General features: G+C 33.9%; 1 protein-coding gene and 2 long non-coding RNA genes across 3 annotated transcripts in view; all 3 read left to right on the forward strand.

Moving 5' to 3' along the window:
* The window catches only part of LOC144963706 (uncharacterized), a 6,535-nt gene extending 1,779 nt beyond the window's left edge, over positions 1–4,756 (forward strand). The window contains exon 2 of the mRNA XM_078897660.1: positions 2,405–4,756. Coding sequence (XP_078753786.1) covers positions 2,413–4,347 — 1,935 coding nt within the window. The 5' untranslated portion in view covers positions 2,405–2,412 and the 3' untranslated portion in view covers positions 4,348–4,756. The remainder of the gene's footprint in view (positions 1–2,404) is intronic.
* A 10,116-nt stretch (positions 4,757–14,872) lies between these two features.
* Positions 14,873–20,869, forward strand: part of LOC144965381 (uncharacterized) — a 36,375-nt gene continuing 30,378 nt past the window's right edge. The window contains exon 1 of the long non-coding RNA XR_013644009.1: positions 14,873–15,150. This is a non-coding gene — a long non-coding RNA (uncharacterized LOC144965381). The remainder of the gene's footprint in view (positions 15,151–20,869) is intronic.
* LOC144965382 (uncharacterized) lies at positions 17,935–19,605 on the forward strand. The gene is made up of 3 exons (XR_013644010.1): positions 17,935–17,947; positions 18,765–19,005; positions 19,277–19,605. It is a non-coding gene; the product is annotated as an uncharacterized LOC144965382 (long non-coding RNA).

Below are 20,869 nucleotides of genomic sequence, written 5' to 3' on the forward strand. Positions count from 1 at the left end.
AATGACATCAAGTATTATTATTGCCCCTTTGATGCGTTCAATGTGACGGTTTCGGATGGATAATACCCAGGTTTAACTTATGGCCACACCCTCAACTCTATCTGTCCTGTAGAGTTCTTACTTCCGTTGTGTTTATGATTTAGCGGTGATCCGTGTGGTTATGTAGTAGTGTGTTCTCAATGCGTGTATGTTTGTGTGTGTGTGTGTGCGTGTGTGTGTGTGTTGTTTGAGGTGTATAGTTAGTATGCGCTTGGCTAAGAAGTTCATAACATTGCCATCCGGAAGTATATCGGACCAACACACATAATTGTGTGCAACCATGATCGTTTATAGTCAGGTTAATACAGCTTAGTGAGAATTACTCATAAACACGGATGGCAAAAACCAATAACAAAGACCTGAGTGACGTCAACTTCGAACTATCTATACATGCGTGTGTGGTTGCGTGGGAAAAAAAAAGTACAGAAATTCCTGAGCGAGGAGAGGGGGGGGGGGGGGGGGTTTGTTTGCTAGGAACTGTCAGATTGGCATTTTTCAGCAAATCGTGGCATTCATACTGATAGTATTAACTTGATCACATGAAGGTATTCGAATTTATAGAAATTTTAAACAAGTTTCACCGATTAACAACATCAACTAATATTACTGCTGATATTACTGTCGTTTTTGTTTTTTGCCACCGATGTGATAATTATTGCCCTGGAAAATATTTAGTTAAACGTTGTCGGCAAACTGTCAATTGGTTCTGTCTAGCTTCTAGCCCGAACAAACCAAAAGTAGACAGATTCGGGGACATGATATTTTTTGCGTCTCCTTCAGATTTTCATTTGACCTGACATAAGTTAAGTAAAGGGGAGACAATCCGGAAGCTCCTACATCCCCAGTAATTTTTCACCGTTGATCTTTTGTCAGGCGTTTATTTATTCAATTTGTCATCATATAGAAGCATTTAAAAAACTCTAGAACAAACCTTGATAGATTTGTGAAAGTTTAAAATTTCCTATTTTGACCATTGTTTTGATTCTAGGCCGCCATTTTAATTTGTGAAGTATTGAAGGTAGTGCAAAGCAGTCCGAGGGTTTTTTTCCTAATAGGGTTAGCATAAGTCTTAGTGAAGGTGCTAGGGTGTTTATTTTCCTATTAGGGTTAGTTAAAGGCACTAGGTTTTACTTTTTCTTGGGGTTAGTTGAGGGAATATTATCTAAGTTGTTTCCCTTTGTAGGAGCTTTTGGAAGGCCTCCCAAGTAAAGCGTGGTAAAGACTTGCGACTTATTGATATTAATATCTACTGACTGATCAACTAAAACCATGCCAAATCATGCATAGCAACGACGACAAGCACATCGATTAAAATATGCATATAATCGTAATCGAGCTAATCAAGAAAATGATTCAGGCAATATTGAATGAAAATAGTTCTTTCCCCGCGAAATTGTGGGCTTTTTTACTAGTGATATGGAAAAAAAAATACAATGATATACCTTTGGAGTATATTCTTCATAGTTTAGAGCCATGAGGTCGGAGTTTAACATATAGAATGTTAAATTTATCACAAAACACTTATCTACGTATAGAAGGTATAGAATATGAAGTTGCCTTCACTCGGTTATTTGTTTTTGATTTTAGACCGATAGTTGGGTAATTATTTCTCAAACAGACTATAAAGGTTAAAGGTTACATATAGTTTTGTGTGTTGCTACGATTGATCAGGCGGGCTGATCTGGTGATATTTACGATCTTAAACGGATATCGATTATTATTCTGACCTGAGAGCCGAAAGAAAGAGTCTGCGATGTCTTAGCTCAAGGTCAATAAATGACCGATTTCGGTTAAAATTCGTATTATAACACCTAATTTCCATACCTTAGAAAATTTAGAAATACAAAATGTATATCGGTATATAATAATATGGTTAAAACAAAAAATATAAATCGAATTGCTCCAAGTAATTACATAAAAATGATATCAAACATCTCAATCTGTCCGTTACTTCCTTATTTTCTTATTCCACGACCAAAAATATTATTATGCGCTTTACTGATTTCCTTTGCTTCAACGGCAATTATTTTTTTAAACGATTAGATTTGTATGTGTTTTATTTTATGACGTTTACTGTTTCAAACATTAGATAAATAATTTTTATTTTAACATGAATTAATCATCCAAAACATTCTGTCAGTCTTAATTTTCAACTACATATATTTGGTTTTTATTGTTTTGAATCCAAGCTTTTATTAATTGGTTTCCTCCCGTGCAACATGTCTCATTGAAATTAATGTATAATTTAGTCTAACTTAGACATATATATTTAAGGGACAACATCATATAATTATGATGTTAAGTCATGGTTTATTGGTGCGTTTTAATTTTTACTAACATTGTTTCTATGTTTTTGTTTCTTCAGGATACAAAATGTCATATAGTATTAGTGTTGCCAAGCTCCGGAAAGCTGCAGTGTCTGCCTTGCAGGACACGCTTAAAAACCTGTACAATATCCACGTCAAACTTCAATGTAATTCCAAAGCTTTCAAATCTGATAAGGAACTACCAACAACAATGATTGTTACTATCACTGATGTATGTGACATGGTCAAAGAGAGACTGGGTGATATATTTGTAGAGGACAATGACCATTATCAAGTATTTCACGATTTCTCAATCGAGGTGATCCGAGCTTCATGTGGAAATAAGATTCTAAATACATTAAAATCAATTTATGAAGAAGTTTGGTCTGTGGTCAGAGGCTGGAATGCCAGTGATTGCTTGTTCCTGGGAGTGATCCCAAAAGAAAGTAGCTTTAGTCATTTTTCGTGCGAACACGAGAATGTGAATGGTAAGATTTATATACACTGGAACAAAACGAAGTTTGGACATGATTGCTGTAGTGCCGCGTCACAAATGATACAAATGATAAGAGAGGAGGGTAGACAACCCACGCCTTGCGAGTTTCTAGTTCAGCATATAGCGTATATTGAACTTTCTCAAGGAAAATGGAAACCAAATGAGACAGCTAGAACATTAGGAACCCCTGGATTTCGACCTCATTCTCAGACGTACATGTCTCTTACTGATCCTGGTGAAGGCCACGTCATGGGTACTACGAGGTTCAATGAATGGATGGAGGGGGCCATCGTTCACGTGGAACACCTGGAGCGTCCTAGAAATTTGCCAAGGGAGAAAATCGAATCATATCGGGTGCCTTCCTTACTCGACTTTTCTAAAGTCAGACTTCATGTCGGCCCAAATGCACCAACAACTTACTTCCTTGGCAGGGCTGTAAAAGATTCTGGCAATTTTGAAGACGATTTTCTAAAGATTGTGCATATAACAGCAGCAGCAGCATCGTCTGCGTTTTCAATGGGTGCTGCTGAATGCAAAATTTCCATGGAAGGATTGACAACGTCTCAAGCTGTGCGATACATGAGAGCACTCAGGGTTCAAATCCAACGGTCGAGAAAGCAAGTACTATCTGCTGCTTGGAATCTCAATCAGATTTTAATCGACGATTTTAGCGATGCCAAAAATAGTCAAGAACTGAAAGAACGAGTGGATATTGCATTCAAAGGCATTGAGATTACTAGTTATGGCGGTTTTGATAAAATTACATGGGACGGGGCAAGTGATACATATCCATCGAGATGTATTATGTACCAACTCACATTTGAAGAAGCACTCACTATTATTCATGTGGCCCACGTAAGAGGACTTAATACTTATTTCTCAGCAGGTTTTAAATTTGATGAGATCAAGCTGGCAGTGTATGCTGGTGTTGATGGAATCGGCATTGGAGGTGCTCAGGTTCTCCGCTTCATGGACCGAGACACAGGCATGCATGGGCCATACATGGAGGAAAATATTCCAAGAATTTTAAACAACCGTGATGTCGCTGCAAAGTCTGTCCGTGGAAGAGGAGTTTGCTTACTGGCCCGTCTTGACACTATGTATTTTGAGGGCTCAATTTCATTTCATCAAAACCAGCTTCGCCTTAAACTGTTTGATGCTCTTTTGAAAATTGATGAAATTGAAATAGAGGCCATTGTTTTGAAACTTCTGGATGTGCAGGAGTTACCACAAGAAGAAAACATGGCGGTCTTGTATCGGGCGAAACGAATTGTAGAGGCAGAGAACCCTTTGCTTAAGGAATGCTGTTCATTGGATGATTGGGAACATTTTATGCGGATACTGCGATGTCAAATTACAGCTAGAGACGAGATGGCATTGGTGGAGGAGTATGACAGCGATCCATGGCTGACCATAAGACAAAAGTATCGAAATGGACAGTGTCCGAGATTTTGCAAGATCAACTATATGAGGACCACTTCATTTGATATCGTCTTTAAATGTTAAAATGTTCTCATACGAGTAGTTTGATATTGTACCACAGCTCTGTGTCTGTGTGTGTTTTAGTATGTTTGTAGTGGCGTGTAAATGCGCGTGTGTGTATGTGCGTGTATGTGTGTGTGTGTGTGTGTCTGTGTGCATTGTATATTTTAGTTGTTACATATTATAAATAAAGATAAAAATGAAGAGAAAACGATACATGAATAGAGAGAGAGAGAGAGAGAGAGAGAGAGAGAGAGAGAGAGATTGTGTGTATGTCAGTGCTTATGTGTGTGAGTTATAATATGTCTGTGTGAATATATTTTCAGCTGTACAATGAATGGTGATTGAGACTTTATTTTTATATCAAAATTAGTGTGTGAGTAAGGAAAGATAATAGAGCAAAAAACAACATAACGCTAGGATAACAAATACATGTCACCATTAATTAATTTTTTATATCTATATTCATAATATTTCATTAATCTTTATATCCATTTTTTCAACATCCAATAATTTCTTGATCCATTTTAAACATTCAGTTATTCATGTATCTATTTCATCCAATAAAGAAATCCTGAATAATTGTCCAAGTTAGCATTATTTCATATAAGAAAAATTGCAACAAGGGGACCATTTTTATTATGGTCGACACAGAAAGAAACCATAAACAATATTTGAAAAAAAAAGTTGAACGGGAGTTAGAATGATTTTCTGGTTTAGAATAGGTTCTGCGAGGATCCAATGTAATCATATTTTCTGTGTTCGGCAATTTGTGGTCCTTCAGAGCCATTAGGCCCATGGACCCGGAGTTTATCCCGGTCTCCATAGCGTAAAACGGACAATCGCAATTGCTTGCTACCCTTTGGATAGGACGCCAGACTATCGCAAAGTACTTTCCGCCAGGTCTAAGAGTTCCGGCTACCCACTCACTGCTGGTTGGAAAGAGGGATCAGAATAAATCTCGACTGCACACTCGGGATCGATCTCGGTCCCTTTGCGTGTGAAGCGAGTGTTCTACCAATTGAGCTATCGGAACACCAAACTTAGGTTACCTAGTAACTATTCCTCTCTGTCTTCTTTTTTTCTTACGCGCTTGGGCCCAAAAATGTTGCAGGCAATGCACTTTAAAACTGTCCAACAGTCATTTTATACCATGAAATGAAGTGCCGTGCTTTAATGTTCTAAAACTGCCTACATAAAGGTGAGTTAAAGCAACATGACGATTTACAGCAATTACACTGCTTTAAGCAACAATACAACCTGTGGGTTTTTTTTCCACGAAAATCACGTCTTTACAATGCATAGTCTTATCCAGAAAAACACTGTCACTCTAATCCAACTTTTTTCCCGCACATAGATTCTGCAGCCAGGGCCTAGGCAAAATAAAGTCCAGGGCAAGGACAGAACGCCAAGGAAAAAAGTATAACTGGTAAGGGGGATAAAAACCCTACCAGACGCTGTCCATAAAAGCCATTTATTCTCTTTGATAAGAAAATACTTACTTTGAATATTGTTAGGCCAGCGTATTCAAGCGTATTCCAACCTTCAATAGGCTTCAACAGTCGTGACGTCACTTTCCTCGTAATGACGCATAGTAACTTAGCAACTGGTTCTAAACTATCGGAACAATGGCGGACGCCCTTATGAAATTCTTCTCCGACGAGCATAAAAGTGTATCCAGGGGAGAAAAACATTATATATCTGATCAAGTTTTGACTTTTATACATTCTGATCACATGACATGTGGAAAAGTTCTAGCCAGCATGAAGAATAAAAAGTACCGATTTTCTTTGTTTAGAACCAAGCTTCTCGTTGCTGGGAGGACGTAACATCAGACTATTAAATCCTATTGTCAGTCAGTTGTATGCTTGGTATAAACGAAGTCTGGTGGAAAGTATTTTGTGTTAGATCAGCATCCTGTTTAAAGAGTAACAAGCAAAAATTCTTCACTAAAACAATTTAAAACGACGCCATGGAGCCTATAACTCTAAATCGTAAATATACGTTTAATTGTTATGTATTTTGTCCTAACTAAAAGTGATTAATTTGCACCTGGTTTACATCTTTCAACGCTTCATTTATCGGAATGCATCCTGGATTACCTTGATCGATCACCCTTATGTTTTCAAGTGTTGTTTAAACCGAAAACGAAGTCAGTTTCACATACTGTAATTTGTCGAGAAGATAATCGGTCTAATCATCTTAATTAGCAAAGCTCAAAATGCAGGTGTGCATTGGTGGCGTAGTCGTTAAGTCGTCTTTTGATTGATAGGTCGTGGGTTAAAACCATAAGGAAACAATTGGACTTTAATTTTAAGACCGTGCCAAATAATTAAACTAGACTTTCTTTTCAATAAGAATGCCTTTATATATCACATTATTCACAGTTTTATAATGATACTCTAAGCTTTATGCTATATATATATATATATATATATATATATATATATATATATATATATATATATATATATATAATGGAGAACTACGTATATTCAATTTAGCGGACGATAAAAGTAGCCTTTTAGGTGCCTGTACAATATTTTGGGGGAAAGAGTCAACGGTATTTGACATAATAGGGACCTCCGAATTTTTTGTCTTATCAAATGTGATAAATAAACTCTTAGTAAGAACTTGGGGACTTCACGTTATGATCAAATCGAATGAACCGTATAACCCCGATTCTATGCGATCCATGAGCAAAACCTTGAGCTTTCAATTTATACTCACAGTTTGAAACCAGTGATGCATCAATAAGAAAACAATTATCAATCCCTGTTTATTCCATCTGGCAGATGATAATGCATAGGAAAGGATTTAAATTTTCAGATGAGCAAAACATTGTTTGAAATTGAAAATCAAACGCATATCAACCTCCAAAACCAAGAAATGCTAAGAGGCAATCAAATCTATCCCAACTTTCAGTTAAATACACAAACATAAGACTGAGTGACACTAAGCTGCTAGAAGCTATGGACTGTAAAAAGTAATGAACAAAAATGAATCAAACAGCTTCGAAAAAGAACTAAATAGCAAACATGGAACGTTTCGGGCTAAACACCCTTCTTCAGCCAATAACAATAATAATAAAAACATTAATACATCTCTTCAAATTCAAACAAATGGCAGAGAAACATTTAGCACGGTGGATTTTCAATATCCTTTTACTCGAGGACAGCCGTGTTTCTTTGCTGTTTGTCTTTGTGATTGGCTGAAGAAGGATTTGATTTCGAAACGCTTCCTGCTTGGATTATTTTTTCTCTTTCGAAGTTGTTATAAACATTTGACTATATCCAAACACAATTGTGGCTGTATTCAACATTGTGTAGTGACAAATATTTTGCGTGACTCTTATCTGAATAATTACTGTTATGATTTCAATAATTATTCTTCCCTTTTATCTTCGAAAACTTATTTGCCAAAACATGATAGCTTGAATTGGAAGAGGAAATCACAGGGGGAAAAAATGAATGTAGTATTTATTCGAAAGTTATCTCCTCTTACCCCCCTCTTTTTTCCCCACCGTCTCATTCCTATATACGACAAATTGTGTCAAAACGATAATATTTAGGGGTGATCTCCGTTATTAAAATTGAATTAAAAACTTAATTCATTAAGTATTCATTTAAATCAAGACCCACATATTAACAGGTCTGATTTTAAAATGCAATTGTGGGCTTGTTTTAACGTTGTTGTAATGGAAATACTTTGCGTTGGTTTGTTGGTTGGTATGTACACGTCAGTTGAAATAAATTCCTTGATTGACGAGGGATAGTTCTTATTGTCTAAACCTTTTTTTAAAATCCAAATTCTGATCAGTTTGACTTTCGCATCATTTTGTATTGTTCATATTGATCCTTCCCACCTACTACAGTCCTGATTACTATTATGAAAAATTCGTAAGATTACAGAATTTGGTTACAATTTCAGAATTTCATAAACATCTCCTAGATAGTCATTGACACTTATTGATAATGAGGTTTGATGCCAGACTACACAAAATTAAGGACATTTGGGTGCTATTGAATCCATGTGGGGGCAAATTGTTATTTAAAGTTAAATCGCCTATCAGGCGTCATGTTCCGTCCTTCATGTTAAGGGTTGCTGTTTGCCAGGGATCCATTGTAAAGCGCTTTGAGCACGTTTAGTGGATATTGCGCGATGTATGCTCTAGTAAATACAGCGTCTCCAATTTTTATCTTCTAAAAATTACGAATTTTCAAATTTCCACAAAGGCAGGTCTGATAATACCTGATTGACTCGTTATGTCACATTTCATTCTACAGGGAATCATAAGAGTTTTTATGATGTATCACTGATTTCAAGTTGTGGGTAAATTGAATTTTAAAAAGAGAAAAATGGGGGGGGGGGGGGGAATCAATCACGCCCTACCGCGCGATGCCGTCGCCTAGGCATTCGATTAAGGAATATAAAAAAATAATACACAGACACATGTCTGATGTAACAGGGATCACCCATGTTGTCCAACGTAAGCAAACTGGGGATTAAAAATCTTTTCCAAACAAGGAATTATAGTGCCTGATGCGGGTTATTGAACTCATGAGCTTCCGGGTTACAGTGTAATGCCTTAATCACTCGGCCATACATCCTTCAAAAGGAATCATTCCCTTGCTTCTTGACATACGTTATAACACATATTTAATTCATACAGTCATTAAGTTTCAATGATCAACCCTAACAGACGGAAATTGATTAATGAAACTATTGCAAGTATAATCCAAATGATGCTGCTTAATGCTCGGCCATGTATAAAGTCATGATCGGTTGATCCGATTATAAAAGTGACTCGTGGAATTGGTTAATTGGATCGATTTCTGAGTAGCGGCGCTATTCCAATTAAGCGGCTTGCACTGTATTTGTAAGCAGTGTTAAATCTCAATGCATCAAAATATAATTTTCACTGTTGTGCTTTAACCTTTGAAGGATGTATGTGGGTGCTGTGAGTGAAAACGTTTGTTGGGGGTCTGCGTATCCGCTTCCTGTTTAAAATTGCGTCATAAATCTTAGAGATCGAATATCATTGATTTTAAATCTTTATAATATGGCCATTGTAAAATCGATCTGAATTTCAAAAATCTTATCCCATTGCATCAGGCGGAAAGCAATGTTAACGAACTGGTTTATTCTTATAGCAAACTATAGTGTGATATTCCCTGTAGACAAAACACATAGACAAACAGATTTGCCCAACTCTCTTAATATTTAGAACAAAGAATATATTCTTAATGATCTAGAGAGTGAAATGTTTATATCACAGATCATTTAGCTTTAGGTTCACTTTTTGCCACCTGGTACAACCCGACATTATACTGGATCGATGTTGTTGGTCACATTTGCGTGCGAATAGTCTGATTATCTACCAGTTAAGCCGCCAACTCCAGACTACAATAAGATCCTCAAGATATGAAAGGTCATTTTCTTCTGAACTGTTTTCCATCTGGCGTCATTCCTTACGCCCGGATTCTTCTCTATAAATATTTTGACAATCATGTTAATGGTATCCCCTCGTGACTTGGGTCTTTTACAACTAACTAGAGGCTTTAAGCCGTATGTATAATCTTGAAACCTACCTTCTACCGAAATATAATGAAAAGCACCGATGGCCATATTGATAATCTGTTTTGTAAACAAGTCGAGCGATAGTGAGCGTTTCAGTGACCCGTTTGGATACGTGTGGAGAAGAGACGGAATAGAAAAGTTGGTAACATCTGGGATGATCGAAGGAAAGAGAGCTAGAGGAAGACAAAGAATGACTTATTTAAATAACCTAAGAATGGCCAAATGTGATTTTAAAAGCAACACAAATTTCATGCGCACCGCAGAGGATCGTGATTCGTGGAGACAGCTGACCGGCAACGTGCTCAAGAGCAAAAGCCACGATGGATGATGATGGTGACAACGATATCAAACTCATGCCTCGATGTTGTGTCCAAAGGTAACAAACACTGGTTTGGACCTTGCAGTACTTGGACAAGACACCTGAATCAATATCAATACCAATCTAATAGGCTGTGATCCTAGCTGTGCTGCATCTATATTTGGTATTACAAAGGAGAACTAATCGTCGATTTGAATTGTAAGAAATACTTCTTGGTTTAATGAGGTCTGCTGAGGACAAATGGAAATGTCAAATCAAATCGAGATTTGAGAAATTGTGGGTTATTTTTTATAATATAATCCCGCATGTTTATATTGTGCGGCTATGTGGTCTGACACTCGCTTTCAGATAGGAGGGTCCAGGGTTCGAGCTTCGCTCGGTGCGTAGTGGAGTCCTTGGAAAAGAATCTTTTCTCACATTCTCTTACTGTACTCAGGTGTAAAATTAATACCTGGCCGTCAACAGCGTTGTGTCTGTCGGAAAAATTGTAACATCGCCTAACAGGTGTCATGTCTCGTTCTACATGTTACGTGTTGCTGTTGGTCAGGGATCCCTTGTAAAGCGCTTTGCGTACATTTAGTAGATATTGCGCTATATATAAAAGCTCTATTTTTTTTTAATTTATCTATGAACAATGTTTACAAGTATTTACGTGCTGTCCTGTTAACGACACGGCTCCAAACTTTATCCCGTTTTCAGAAAAATTAAACGGACTGGAGCAGTTGCTCGTCATTCTTCGAACAAAAGAATACGTGATTTTTCTCTTAAATTACACAATAAACCAAAAATAGACCTAATTTACATTTCCCATGTTAGGTGGATGGAAGGGTCAAAAATATGCTACTCAACCTGGTTTTGAATCAGGTTCATTTCAGTGCGAGACGAGTGTTTTACCATTGAGATTCAATAACAGATCTGTACCAACCACATATTATCTATTTCACACAATGTAACAAACCGCAGTTTAAAAATCAGGACGATCACATCAATTTGTGATCCACCGCCTCAATACGGTATTATATCGGAATAATAAACAATATTCTAGAATTTGAATTTTCAGTCGACATGATAAAAGTACTCATGTTTTAAATAATTTGAACAATATAAAAAAACTATGTTCAATCTTCATAAAAAAAAGTCTTTTATATGATTAAAATGTCAACGTTTTGACTCACAATCAAAATTGTTCGCATCTGGTTTACTCCGACATAATAACAGTTTGAGACGGTTGGTAGTATTTGTTTCCTCAGTCCATTTACCGAAGGAGATTCTGATATCATTATTTTTCATCATTAACCTCATCAGCAAAGGATTGTTTTACGAGAGGAATCTACTGAATATGTATTACCTTGCATGGATAGGACCAGCACATCTAAGATATACTTAATGATGAGATTGAATTTATCTACATCTTCCAAATCATACTTTCTCCTTCCACTAATCTTGTCTTACTGCAGGTCTAATTATTTTCACACAAAAAGCTTATCTATTATAACCACCATAAAATAGAATAGAATCTTCAATTTTATTTGCAATGCTAAAAGCTGCGAATGTTTTGGGTTTCCCCTTTATCAACAAAACACGATGCATGAGACACTACAGACTAATAAGTGATGACAGGATGGCATGTCACCATTGTCAAGATAAACAACCAAAACAAAGATGAGCTTAACCGAAGACTCCTTAGAAAGCGTGAACCTAAACATAGTACTTTATTTTTTTTAAATAAAATAAATAAAATTCCCTTTATTCATCCCAAAGGGGAAATTGTCTCTAGGGTCTATTACAAGGGAAAACTGGAATAACCCAGGCGTCAGCCGCAGTACAGAGCCGCAAATTGAGCTAGGGTGAGGTGACTTGCTCAATGCCACACAGGGCAGCGCGGGTGATCGAACTCGGTACCTTTCGGATACGAAGCAAAGACCGTACCGCTAAGCCACACTGCCCCTGAAAGCTTGACTTCGAGCATTAAGCAGCATCCTTTGGATTATGCTTGCAATGGTTTCATTAATCAATTTCCGTCTTTTAAGGGTTGATCATTGAAATTATTGAATGTATGAATTAAATGTGTGTTGTAACGTATGTCAAGAAGCAAGGGAATGATTCCCTTTGACGCGCTTACGCCTTTTCAATGGACAATTTCACCATTCTCGTGTGCCAACTTTGTCAAATGGATACCAAAATCATGCCTCGACAAATTTGTAGACAATTATAAATAGTAATTATCAAAATCTTATAGGTCAGGATTTTACAATATCTTCAAGAATGTGTGGTAAAGGGTGTTTAAACAGAATCTGAAAGTAGAGGGTAACCTCTAAAATGGCAGTACTAGAGATTGTAAAACGAATTTATACCACAAAAGAAACGTTGGAAATATTAGATAGATAATAATGTCCAAAAGATGCAAACCTGAATGGAAAAACAACAGGTTGTTGATTGCAATGAGCGTTAATTCGATCTTTACAATTATAGTAAGCAATGAATCCAACTATTTCAACATCTTTTGCTTCGTTAACAGTATAGAATATTTATTATGATTAGTTCTCACTAAATTAGAATATAGATAGAATGCGTTTGGCCAAGGAGTTCACAACATTGCCATCCGGAAGTATAACGGACCAACACACAAACTCTGTGTAACCCTGAACTTTTATAGTCTGTTTAATACAGTTTAGTGAGAACAACTCACAAACGCGGATGGCAAAAACAATAACAAAGACCTGAGTGACGTCATCTGCATACTATCTATATGTGCGTGAGAGGGAGAGAGAGAGAGAGAGAGAGAGAGAGAGAGTATGATGATGATGATGCTAATAATTATCATCATTACTGTTATCACCTCCATCACCATCACCCTCACCATTATTATCATTATTATCGTCACCTTTATAATCATCATCCTCACAATTATCATCAATACCATCATTATTATTCCTATCAATATAATCACTAGTAGTAGTGGTAGAAGTAGTAGTAGTAGTAGTAGTAGTAGTAGTAGTAGTAGTAGTAGTAGTAGTAGTAGTAGTAGTAGTAGTAGTAGTAGTAGTAGTAGTAGTAGTAGTAGTATGTAGTAGTAGTAGTAGTTAGTAGTATAGTAGATAGTAGTAGTAGTAGTAGTATAGTAGTAATAGTAGTAGTAGTTAGTAGTAAGTAGTAATAGAGTAGTAGTTAGTAGTAGTAGTATATAGTAGTTAGTAGAATAGAGTAGTAGGAGTAGAGTAGTAGTAGTAGTAGTACTAGTAGTAGTAGTAGTAGTAGGAGGAGGAAGGAGGGAGGAGAGAGAGAGGAGGAAGGAGAGTAGAGCAGCAGAGCAGCAATAGTAGTAGTAGAGAAGAAGAAGAAGAAGAAGAAGAAGAAGAAGAAGAAGAGAAAGAAGAAGAAGAAGAAGAGAAGAAGAAGAAAAGAAGAAGAAGAAGAAGAAGAAGAAGAAGAGAAGAAAGAAGAAAGAGAAGAAGAAAGAAGAAGAAGAAGAAAGAAGAAGAAAGAAGAAGAAGAGAAGAAGAAGAAGAAGAAGAAGAAGAGAAGAAGAAGAGAAGAAGAGAGAGAAGAAGAAGAAGAAAGAAGAAGAAGAAGGAAGAAGAAGGAGAAAGAAGAGAAGAAGAAGAAGAAGAGAAGAGAAGAAGAAGAGAAGAAGAAGAAGAAGAAGAAGAGAAGAAGAAGAAGAAGAAGAAGAAGAAGAAGAAGAAGAAGAAGAAGAAGAAAAGAAGAAGAAGAAGAAGAAGAAGAAGAAGAAGAAGAAGAAGAAGAAGAAGAAGAAGAAGAAAAGAAGAAGAAGAGAAGAAGAAGAAGAAGAAGAAGAAGAAGAAGAAAGAAGAAGAAGAAGAAGAAGAAGAAGAGAAGAAGAAGAAAGAAGAAGAAGAAGAAGAAGAAGAAGAAGAAGAAGAAGAAGAAGAAGAAGAAAAAGAAGAAGAAGAAGGAAGAAGAAGAAGAAGAAGAAGAAGAAGAAGAAGAAAGAAGAAGAAGAAAGAAGAAGGAAGAAGAAGAAGAAGAAGAGAAAAAGAAGAAGAAGAAGAGAAGAAGAAGAAAGAAGAAGAAGAAGAAGAAGAAGAAGAAGAAGAAGAAGAAGAAGAGAAGAAGAAGAAGAAGAAGAAGAAGAAGAAGAAGAAGAAGAAGAAGAAAGGAAGAAGAAGAAGAAGAAGAAGAAGAAGAAGAAGAAGAAGAAGAAGAAGAAGAAGAAGAAGAAGAAGAAGAAGAAGAAGAAGAAGAAGAAAAAAGAAGAAGAAGAAGAAGAAGAAGAAGAGAAGAAGAAGAAGAAGAAGAAGAAGAAGAAGAGAAGAAGAAGAAGAAAGAAGAAGAAGAAGAAGAAGAAGAAGAAGAAGAAGAAGAAGAAGAAGAAGAAGAAGAAGAAGAAGAAGAAGAAGAAGAAGAAGAAGAAGAAGAAGAAGAAGAAGAAGAAAAGAAGAAGAGAAGAAAGAAGAAGAAGAAGAAGAAGAAGAAGAAGAAGAAGAAGAAGAAGAAGAAGAAGAAGAAGAAGAAGAAGAAGAAGAAGAAGAAGCATTCTTTTTTACAATAAAAAAGAAGATATCAAAAGCAAATGATTTTTGAAAACTAAAATACAGATAGAACACAGTTATGTTCGTGCAGACTTACACACTCGCCACTCTCTCTCTCTACGATCGGAGCGATTGATCTCGAGCGGGAGGAAATTGGACAAGAGCGCGAGACTCAACGTGTGTGAGATATTATCATTTCACGATAATATGGAGAATGTGGTGAGAGAAGCCAAATGTTGTAAAAAGCCTGATTTGATGATTATCATTTCACATCAGATTCATGTAGTCAAGACAAGGATATTTTCAGTATACATGTTTTGATACCGTGTTTTATATTTCTCAAATTACTTATGAGTTATTTACTTTTCAAAATTCATCGAAATATAAAATCGATACGGATATTCAAATTAAGCAGTGAGATAAAACACAGAGATTGTAAGTATTCATTTAATTATATTTTACTAGCTCCATTGTCTATTCTTTAGAATAAGATATTTATTATACAATTTAGCGACGTGCACTTATTTGCAGGTCTGATAACCCAATTGATTATGGACTCATTGTTGTCATGGAAATCTCAAAAACAAAAACAAAACACTCAAAACATCAACAATGTTAAACTAGGCCGATAATTGCGTTCGGATGTCAGACCTGAATAAATGGAGATGTCACAATTTAGCAATGTTATGGTAAATATTATATTTTATCACCAGTATAAAATCCGTATGGTTTTATTTTGGTATTGTTCTGGATTTTATTTTACTTGACTTTTGTCGTTGTGGTGGGTAATGTACAAACATTATACCTACATACTGTATATAAAGGTTTGATTTTTCATCGAAAACACCATATCATATGCAAGCCCCCATGTCATGACATGAATTGAATATCGTTTTCCATGACATGTGCAGCAATTTTACTTTATGATAAAATACGGTTTCATTTTAACTTGCAGGTTCTGCCTGTCAAACACAAGTCTAATTTATTGCAACCAACATAAAATAACTGTTGCCAATAGTTTTTACGGTACTGATATAAATAGAAACGATAATGCTAATAATAAATTATCATTATTGCTATTATTATTATTATTATTATTATTATTATTATTATTATTATTATTATTATTATTATTATTATTATTATTATTATTTATAATCATTATTGTTGTTGTTGTTATTATTATTATTATTATTATCATTATTATTATTATTATTATTATTATTATTATTATTATTATTATTATTATTATTATTATTATACTTATTATAATAATAATTATTATAATAATAGTAATAATAATAATAATTTTTACTATTATTATTATTAATATTATTATTATTATTATTATTATTATTATTATATTATTATTATTATTATTATTATTATTATTATTATTATTATTATTATTATTATCATTATTATATTATTATTATTATTATATATTATTATTATTAATGTTTTTTATTATTATTGTTATCATTATTATTATTATTGTTATAGCCATTATTTTTTCTGCTATTATTATTATCATTATCATCACCGTCGTCATCATCATCATCATCATCATTTGAGAAATATCCAACCACAATTGGTCATTTTGCTCAGCATGAAGGATGGGTTTTTTTACAACTTTCATAAACACAACATCGTGTTTACATTAACTGGAAAATGTCCAATCATTGTACAGCAACAAATCATGTGATGACTAGGTTGGACGAAAACATGAATATAGATCGCTTCCATTATCATTAAAATCCATCTGGAGTTTGTGGATATATCCACGTCAACGCGTGAGCACGGGTTGTAGAACGGACCGTAATATTATTAGAGATTTAAAGGTAAAATTGGAATGTTCACTGATGAGTAAATTTTTAAATTTAGAAACTAAGGAGCAGGCACCGTTGTAAGGTAAAGATCTGAACAAATATGTATGAAAGGTGCCATTACTGTGTTATGGTTGCACGTCTGACCGGTAATCAGAAGGTCTGAGGTTCATCCCCATAATTATTAATAGTATTATCATCATCATCATCATCATCATCATCATCATCATCATCATCATCATCATCATCATCATCAACATCATCATCATCATCATCATCATCATCATCATCATCATCATCATCATCACCATCATCATCATTTTTCATTTTACTATTATTGTCATCATCAACATCATCATCATCATCATCATAATGATTACAAGCAATACCATTATGTTGTATGATTGTAAACAACGCTCGAATACCGTAGTCTTCAAAGTCTCAATAACAGTTGTCATTTGTGCTCCAGTTTGAATTGTATATTTGTTGACACCAAATAAATACGAGTGTTAGGAACGCGCCATTTCTTTATTCTGATACAAAAAATATGTGTTACTGAAAATGTTATAAAATCTACGAGTAAAAATGCAAAATTTGCTTATGTAAATACACACACACACATATATATATAATACGAGTGATATGACAAATATAAATTATATTTAGAATTTATATCAAGAAGCTATTTTTCCCATGTTTTCTAAAATATCACTAGGGAACAAATGTGATGTCAAAAAAACTGGTTCCAATCTCATTGAAAGTGTAAAACCAGCAGTTTTCCTTTCAGAGTGATGGCTTCTTATTTTCTAGTCTAAATAAATGCTGGTCGTCAATAAGATCATCCATGCTCCCTCTTTTACACCCCATAATCCTAAGAATCCGCCTATACATCAATCCTTCTACTATAATAGTTGTCACCTTATGATTCAATATGTAACATATTCATTAAAAGCCCTCCGAAGGACTGGCAATATGCACACTCCCACGGAGTTTAGAACCGGAAGAGTAGAAGGTGTGACGTCATGACTTCTCTCTCCTATTATTATTAGTTATTATCGCTTTTGTTATTATCATTATCTTCGCATCATTATCATAACTATTTTATAGTGGTAGTAATAATGTGGAAGAGCGTCCACATTCCACTCAATTCCCTATCAAATAAGCGGTATAGCAATACGATGACAACAGCTTGCATAGATATGGTTTATTTGTTTGTCAGATATTATAATCGATAACAACCATTCCAACAGAAAAAAACTTTTTGTTAGGAGACGATCTTTATATTTGCATTGTTATCGAAATTATTATGAATACTTTACATAATCCAGTGGGGACAATGAAGCCTGAACATTTCAACGGCTCCAAAGTTATTACCATTACACTGAAAATGCTCGTGTATCTTAGCTGTGTGTGATGTTTATATGAGTGAAATGTTCGTTGATGTTTAAGTTAAATAGATCAAATTAAATCAAATTAAATGAAACATATAGATAGAACGAGACTTTTACCTGACATTCGACATCTATCCTATTTAGAAAGATTAAAGTATTTAACTTTTCCTTCACTAAAATATCGTAGAATAAGAGGTATCTTATTCATATAGATATATAGACTCGTGCATGGTTCTAGCTTGCAAAATAGATTATAATGATTTTTTAAATTATTCGCATGTTACAAACACTGGGGGGAGATAAGTTTAATATATTTGTTGAAAGATGTAATTCGTCAATAAGGAAAAATAATCTAATGCAAAGGACTGTGACAGTTTGGAGGAATCTAAAGTTTGAGACAAAAAATTCTTATTCAATTAATAACTTTAAGAATGCCATTGATAAAGATCTTACCAACATTATATTTGATTTTGACGAATAATATAACATGATATTGGATATTATTATCTTTTATATAACACGTATTTGAAACTAGAATGTACAAGTCGGACATGCCAAGGAATGTAAATAGAGAAAATTATACTACGAATTAAATATGACACTTATTTGTATAGATATTTAATTCTCAATATTATCAATTAATTGACATTGAATACTAATAATATAATTGATAAATCGTATCGATGCATAACAGTGACACAGAGCATTTAAAGGGCTTTAGAACCTATTACCTCTAAAACAATACGATACGATACGAATTGAAGTCACTCAGGTCTTTGTTATTGTTTTTTGCCATCCATGTTTATAATTCTCACTAAACTATAATAATCAGACTATAAACGTTCAAGGTTACACAATATTTGTGTGTGTTGGTCCGTTACATTTCCGGATGGCAATGTTGTGAGTTTCTTAGTCAAGCTCACACAATAACATTAGTCTTTTTCAAAATTCTACGATTTAATCCAGACATTATGAACAATAGAAACAGTTAATTTACTAACTTCGAAGAGTGTTATGGATTGTAATTTTTAGGCTAGTCGAAAGTTGCTCGAGCTGACATTATTGATCTATAGGTATGCTCTTTCACTGCTTATTTTTCTTTTTTATATATATATATATATATATATATATATATATATATATATATATATATATATATATATAATTTATGGCTCAGGTGTCATTACACTAAATACTGGGCTGTTATTAAAGCTATTGTATGAGCTCTTATTCTCAGAGTCGCCACAAAATATTTCACAATTACATGATCATACTAAACACGTTGACTGGCAATCGCCCTGGATTATATTGAACATCTAATAATGTCTTATTGATATTCTACAGAACAAACATCTGTTGTACGGAGTAAACTATTTCAAGTGTGTGGTCCTTCAGAGTCATAAGGTCAATGGAGCGGGATTAATCCCGGTTTCTATGGCAAGATTCAATGCTCAAAGCTTATCTTAGACGATTTGGAAATGCAAAACATAAATCAAAAAATAGAATTTTCAACAAACAAAAACCATCATCAAGTATGTTGTAAATTAACAAAAAATTTAAACAATTATTCATAAGAAACCTGGATGTGATAATTGGGGAAAATAGTGACGGGAATCCGAAGTAAGCAGCTACTTAATACTCCACTAGATCTGTCTTCAAATATTGCAATTGCAAAATTTTAGTTTAAATCTATACAATCTTCAAAGTTATTACTTATCAGTATTATTATTATTATTATTATTATTATTATTATTATTATTATTATTATTATTATTATTATTATTATTATTATTATTATTGTTATTATTATTATTATTATTATTATTATTATTATTATTATTATCAGTAGTAGTAGTAGTAGTAGTAGTAGTAGTAGTAGTAGTAGTAGTAGTAGTAGTAGTAGTAGTAGTAGTAGTAGTAGTAGTGGTAGTAGTAGTAGTAGTAGTAGAAGTAGTAGTAGTAGTAGTTGAAGTAATATTTTTATTATTATTAGTATTAATATTATTATTATTGTTGTTATCATTATTATTATTATTATTATTATTATTATTATTATTATTATTATTATTATTATTATTATTATTATTATTATTATTATTATTATTATTATTATTATTATTATTATTATTATTATTTTTATTATTGACATTGTAGTGAAGTAGTTATTCCATTTTTCTGCTCCTCATTGGAGACAGGGAGCTGCGAGATTTTGAATAGAAAAGGCATTGCAATAAAAGAAAAAAGGCATTGCACTTACATCCACAGGACCTGATTTTACCAAAATTGAATTTAGCTTCTCTTGATTGTTTATTTATTGAAGCTCCGCATGCGCAGTTAGTTGTCTTTGAGCGTGTAAGATACATAATTTGTGTTACAAGCTATCCTTTATTATTCGTATTTTTTAACTTTCTTTTGCCATTTGTCTTTATATCATATCATAATCAACTTTGAGCACTTGCAAATGAGTTAACTAGCTCATCATCATTTATTGCTATTACTTAATATCATTTTCAACGCCATCATGCACGTAATCGATGTCTTGGAACAAGCACATTTCCATAACCATTAGAAAAAGAAGGGGAAAAAAGACAGACAGCACTTTAGAGTGCTCGACTATTTTTTTGTTTTGTTTTTTTTTTTTTCTTCTCCTTTTACTTCGCCTATTGGTTATGTGTATCAGCGTGATTGTCTGTCTTCTGTCTTTCTTTTAGTCTATCCAAATATTTATCCATCTACCTAGCTATCTATACATCTATCCATTTATCCATTCCTCTATCTTTCAATCTATCTATCTAATCAACATGTTTATCTATATATATATATATATATATATATATATATATATATATATATATATATATAATTATCTATATATTTATCTATCTATCTATCTATCTATCCGTTTATTTATGTGTATATTTAAGCATCATTCTATCC

This window comes from Berghia stephanieae, chromosome 2, assembly GCF_034508935.2.
Source record: "Berghia stephanieae isolate SIO BIC M18660-M18661 chromosome 2, UCSD_Bste_1.3, whole genome shotgun sequence".
NCBI lineage: Eukaryota > Metazoa > Mollusca > Gastropoda > Nudibranchia > Aeolidiidae > Berghia > Berghia stephanieae.